Source organism: Strongylocentrotus purpuratus, unplaced genomic scaffold (assembly GCF_000002235.5).
Source record: "Strongylocentrotus purpuratus isolate Spur 01 unplaced genomic scaffold, Spur_5.0 spur5_scaffold_3, whole genome shotgun sequence".
NCBI classification, from domain to species: domain Eukaryota; kingdom Metazoa; phylum Echinodermata; class Echinoidea; order Camarodonta; family Strongylocentrotidae; genus Strongylocentrotus; species Strongylocentrotus purpuratus.
In genome coordinates, this window is record NW_022145609.1 from 28,563,520 (window position 1) to 28,569,413 (window position 5,894).

Below are 5,894 nucleotides of genomic sequence, written 5' to 3' on the forward strand. Positions count from 1 at the left end.
CTCTCTCTCTCTCTCTATATATATATCTTTCTCTCTAGAATTATGTCAACTTGACGTAATTTGAAATTAAATAGCTTGATCTGATGTCGAACTCGCTTTGAATAAACAAAATCAATAGTCTATACGTATCACGTCGATTTTGATGAATCGTTTATTTATTTGAATAGCAATTTAATTAGTGACTTTCGCACGCCCTTCCAATACGCGATGTCTGTAATGTATAGGATTCGTTTTCATAGCTGAAATGCCCTATTTCATGCTTTTCTATCGATTTTGTTGATGTTTTGCAATACTAACAGTTTTATTTGTCAAGTCATCCTAGGCCTTTCACTTACAACATGCCTGACATCATGCCTAAGAGAAACATAATTTATCAAAAAAAAATCTCATTCACATGATTATAGTCAGTTGGAGTTATTAATTCTTTTACAAAACCGTCTCAAATCATTGATTACGATAATTTTTAATCGCAGCCGGAATGATCATTGGCCACATCCTCCTACCCTCACATTTAATTTTCGCATATTCAGGAAAGAGGAAACAAATGAAATTTGTTATGAGTAATACATTTTATCTCTATCTCTCTCTCTCTCTCTCTCTCTCTCTTTCTCTCTCTTTTCTTTACCCCTCTATACTGGCTTTGGTTTTGATATCGACTGGACCGTCTGTTTGCTATACAATATCCGTGCACCAATAAAAGACAGACAAACAGTAAAAAATTAAATAAATACATTTTTTTATTACAATGCACCGATCCATAAACACACGATCATCCCACGTATTACGAACGCTCCGTTGAATTCTTGTTCCATAACACACGGTAACTGCGGTTTGCGGTGTTGCCATTGACGTGTTGAGTTGAAAATGGCGTCGCAAATGAACTAGTTACTGTAGTCAAAATGGCGACTCGGTAAAACGGTATCGTTTCAGATTAAGTGTGTAGGCCTACTCAATTCGCGTGAACGAGATACTTCCTCATTTCATAGCTGAATTTAGATATTCACAAAGGTATGTTCTTGACTCATTTTACTAATGGCTCTCATCGTGATCTTGTTTCCTATATTTTGTCAGATATGATGGCATCCGTAAGCGAATAGCCTGTTGAGTATATGTTTACGTTATCAAGGCATATTACTTGTCTGTGTTAATTCATAAGATAGGAATTTTGATATTTGTTGATGATGATAATAATGATTTTTATCTATATACAGGAAAGGAGTTAATGACAATTCCACATCTAATTATGCATAATATACCATGTAATGCCTTTATAGGATGTAAATCACTTTATTTAACATGATTATTTCTATAAATAAACGTTTGTAGAGTCTTTTAAGGCAAGTTTGAAGTATTTTGTGTTTAATAGTAATTTATAGGGCAGTTTTTAATTATCTGTAATGTTATTATTAGAATTATGTATTATTATTGCTGTATGTTTATTTTACGTTGTACCTTATGTTAAGCGCTTAGAAACATTGTATTAAGCGCTTTATAAATGTAATTTATTAATATTATTATTATTATGTTGCATATTTGCAAAGCAGATTCCCAAAATTATCACATAAGGCCTAATAATAGCAAGAATGTTTATTGAAATGCAACACAATGTATTGCCGTCTTGGAATTTGGAATAATACTTCCACGTCCTTTCCTCTTTTTCTCATTCGTCCTCGATCTTCTCCTCCTCCTTCATCTTTCTAAACAAACGCCTGTGTCTACCACTTTTCATTTTGGCGGTCTTTAATTCTATGAAACTAATGACCGATTTGTTTTTCCCCTTTATTTTTTTTCATATGAAAAAAGTTATCGTAAGCAGATAGAAAGATGGATGAGACAAGAGCTCTTCTAAGTATCATCTTGCTCTTGGCAGTATCACTGTCATTAGGTAAGATCAATATCACTTCTTTCAATTAGGTCAACTTTATCATTCTTGTCTGCATATTTTGTTTACTTGCAGAACATTTCTATAGGATATAATCTCCACCTGTAATTACCGTTTCCTTACAACTCTCTCGTCCTCATTCTTAGTTTCAAAGCGCCCGACATAGCAATACTTTCTGTATGAGCCTATATACAAGCTGACGTAACCATAATTCAATACATGCATTTATGATCGATAATGAAAACGTTAATTATTATAATATTGAATATGTGGCGTCACCTGTTCAGGGAGGAGAAAAGCGATATGCATCGATCGGGCCTCTCCTTTCTGTTGTTTGCAGTAGTATATGAAGAAAAACAATATTAATCAAACATGATAAAGATAAAATAACATGAAAATGATACCAATATGATATTGGCTATGGCAAAGCGCTCATTATTACCCATAACTCATCGGGATCCAAGGAATTCCCTTTTCCACAGATATTCCTCCTGGGGGTTGTTTCACAAAGATCCTAAGTTGAACTTATCTCTAAGTTGGACTTAAAAATTATGGAAAGCCATTAGCATTTTTGAAAATATTTTGTAAAAGTTATTTTAAAAGGCATAAAATGCTGATACAAATCATTAATATTTTCTATTATCAAGGAGATGACACGTTCTTGATGTGGAATTAATGTAAAGTGTAAAATAATTAAATTTTTGCTTTTGAATACATTTTATTTTATGGCTTCAAATTGCTCTCCATAATATTTAAGTCCAACTTAGAGTTAAGTTGGACTTAGGATCTTTGTGAAACACCCCCCCCCCCTCGGTCTTACATAAGTTATACACTTGGGTGGAGAGAGTAAATGTAGTATCGGTGTCTTGCCAAATGACACAAACCAACGACCTTCTCCCAGCCAACATTTGTCATACCATTCAACTACAACCCCTCGGCCCTCTTTATAAGATAAAGGTGTTTCTTATATAATACCATGGACCTACTATTACTGCAGTTGATAAAGTAAAACTATGCACAAAGAAAGTAACATGAGTATAGAGAAGTCTATTCAAATTATATAGCACAACCTGTGTTTTTGTTAACCCGTTCGGAAAAAAAGAGTTGCTGTTAAGCTATACTCTAATTATGAATAGATAATATCGGGGGAAATGTGCTAACTTTAAAACTACTCATCATGCATTCGGCTGATTCATCATCCTTTTTGTTAAAGATAAAGACCAGTTATGGTCATGCGATTGCATTGTGAAAGAAACGTTGTGAAATCGATCAGAAAAGGTTGATCATCTAGCATAGATGTACTGCAAGGTACTGGAATCATCAAAATGATAAGAAATTTGGCCCAGTCTTCATAAAGTTACAAGCACTGTACACAGAAAGATTTATATGGGACTACGCACACGTGCGCGACACGTGCGTTTTTATCTCTCACATGATGATAGATAAACTAATTTACCAAATATATCAATTAGTAGGCGGTTTCCCGGCAAATTTGTTATCATCATGAATTATTCAAAACATATTCTTTCACATGATTGGTAATAAGAGCTTCCATTTCATTTTTTGAAATTTGGGCGTTTCCAATACTGGTCTTTACCTTTAAGTTGTTTTTGGTTTTCATTTGTGTATCCTAGTTTCGGGTGATGTTCTGAGCATGGGAACGATGATTGATTGGGAAGATGAAAGCACACACTCCATCTTTGATGTCATGACTAGATTCAATCTTTATGGTTGTTATTGTGGATTCGGTGGACAAGGTGTCCCTGTTGACAAGATTGACTGGTAAAGACATACTTCGTTATTTATTATACCAAGCTACTATTCTTAAAGGGGAAGTACACCCTGAAATTAAGTTAGTTTTAATAGGAGTAGAAAAAAGAGAGAAACAAGTCGGTGAAAGTTTGAGCAAATTCCGATTAAAAATAAGGAAGTTAGGATTTTTGAAGTTGTGATCAATCAAACACAAATTGGCAACTCTATGACGTATCATGCGAGCTCAACTTTCATTTGCTCAGTACTAAAAAAAATCTAAAATTTTCATTTTCCCTCAAGAAAAATTTCAACCATACATGCACCCTAAATATAATAATTGCAAATATGTTTCTATACTCCCCCTGCAAGGAACAAATATATATTCCGTCATCAATAACGAAGAAAACATGATTTTATGGAATATTATGCACAAAGCTAATGAAGGAGAGCTCGTATAATAAGTCACAGAGTTGCCAATTTGTATTTGATTGATCACAACTTCAATAATTCATAACTTTCTTATTTTCATTCAGAATTTGCTCAAACTTTCACTCACCTGATTTTCTTATTATTCTGCCTCTATCGAAACAAACTTATTTTGGGGTTGGACTTTCCCTTTAAACAATTTCATGTTGAAAGTAAGTTGATTGAAAAACAAAGACTCGGAGAAATATTTCTCTGAAAAAATAATAATGGAAATGTTTTTATGGCTTTGTCTGTTTTCGTGCATCATATGAAACATAAATTAGTTCCATCATTGCTACCAAACTCATCTCAGGTATTAGATTCTGTATGTCTATTTTCGCTAATGGTAATTGTTATAAAACGAGTAATCAAATTTTTGAAAAACTCATGAAGTTGTCAGGTCTCAAATAAACAGAAATGTATTTTTTCAATACTGATTTTTTTTTTATCCCATTCAATGTAAATATTTATACAGTTGATGTTAAAGTTTAACCGTGATAACTTTAATTCTCATGGATGTGGGAAATATTTTTAGATGAGGTTCCTCTAGCATTTGAGTAGCTAGCTAATGGGACGCTAACGTGTCTCTTGGTGTACATCATCTCTGACGGAAAAACCTCAATTGACACTGTGAAAATGACGGACAAAGAAAGAGGACAAAATATACAGTTCCCCAGGTAGATAAAGGAATATCCCTTCCCTGCTATTATGTAAAAATGTGTAGAACAGGTGTCACATGCATATTCACCTGTTCTACACATTTTTACATACTAGCAGTGAAGGGATGTTCTTTTGTCTACCACAGCAATTGTTGAGGTTAGAATGAGGAACTGTATATTTTGTCCTCTTTCTTTGTCCGTCATATTCATAGTGTGATAATCTTGTTTCGGTAGTGTTTCGATGAATCATCCCCACAATTCGATACAAATAACCTACTAATCCTTGTACATTTGTTTTGTTTTCGTTGTTGTGTTAAAGTTGTTGTCGGGACCATGATGAATGCTATGATAACCTAGCAAAAGATGGAACATGTATGAGTGGAGATACAGGAGTGGGCAAGGTCTACAAATACACCAAGGTTAACAACGATGGCAAACACACTGTCCAGTGTAGTAAGTAATTTATTCTTTTTCCCAGCTTTTCTTACTTTATTCTTCTTTCTCCTATTTTCTCTTCTTTAGACTTCCTTTAATGATATAACAGTCAGACAAAATAAAAAATGTTTTTCTTAATGAATATATCTATGTTACATGCTTTGAACCCACCACCACCACCACCACCACCACCACCATCAGCACTCTCATCATCATGATCATCGTTGTCGTCATCAATATCAACAACAACAATAACATTATCATCACCATCATCACACTCATCATCACCATCATCATCATCATCATCATCATCACTATCATATTTATCATCATCGTCATCGTCATCAGTACAATATAATCATTTAATCATGAACGTTATTTGGCAACTTCACAATCATGAAATAATTAAAAACTCAAAATCGTTATAAATTATGTTTATTCACGTCCAACTTTTATATAATGTTTTTCTGGATTCTTTTTTTCAAACAGGATTCCTTTTTAACTGAAGGATAACTTAATACTTTTCTTTTCTTTTAGAGCCCAGTTCAGACACGTGTGCAGAGAAGATATGTGCATGTGACAAGGCCTTAGCGGAGTGCTTCTCTACAAATGAACCATATTATAACAGCGCCAACAGGAACTACAATCGAGGTAGATTGTGCGGTAAACAAATGGCAAAATCCTGTCCAAATTTCAACTAG

General features: G+C 33.8%; 1 protein-coding gene across 1 annotated transcript; it reads left to right on the plus strand.

Moving 5' to 3' along the window:
• Window positions 1–806: 806 nt before the first annotated feature.
• Window positions 807–5,894, plus strand: LOC115928556 (phospholipase A2, membrane associated-like). The gene is made up of 5 exons (XM_030995869.1): window positions 807–1,008; window positions 1,804–1,885; window positions 3,517–3,664; window positions 5,078–5,211; window positions 5,731–5,894. Exons 2-5 carry the CDS (start codon window positions 1,825–1,827, stop codon window positions 5,892–5,894), a joined length of 507 nt encoding a protein of 168 aa, XP_030851729.1. The 5' UTR covers window positions 807–1,008; window positions 1,804–1,824.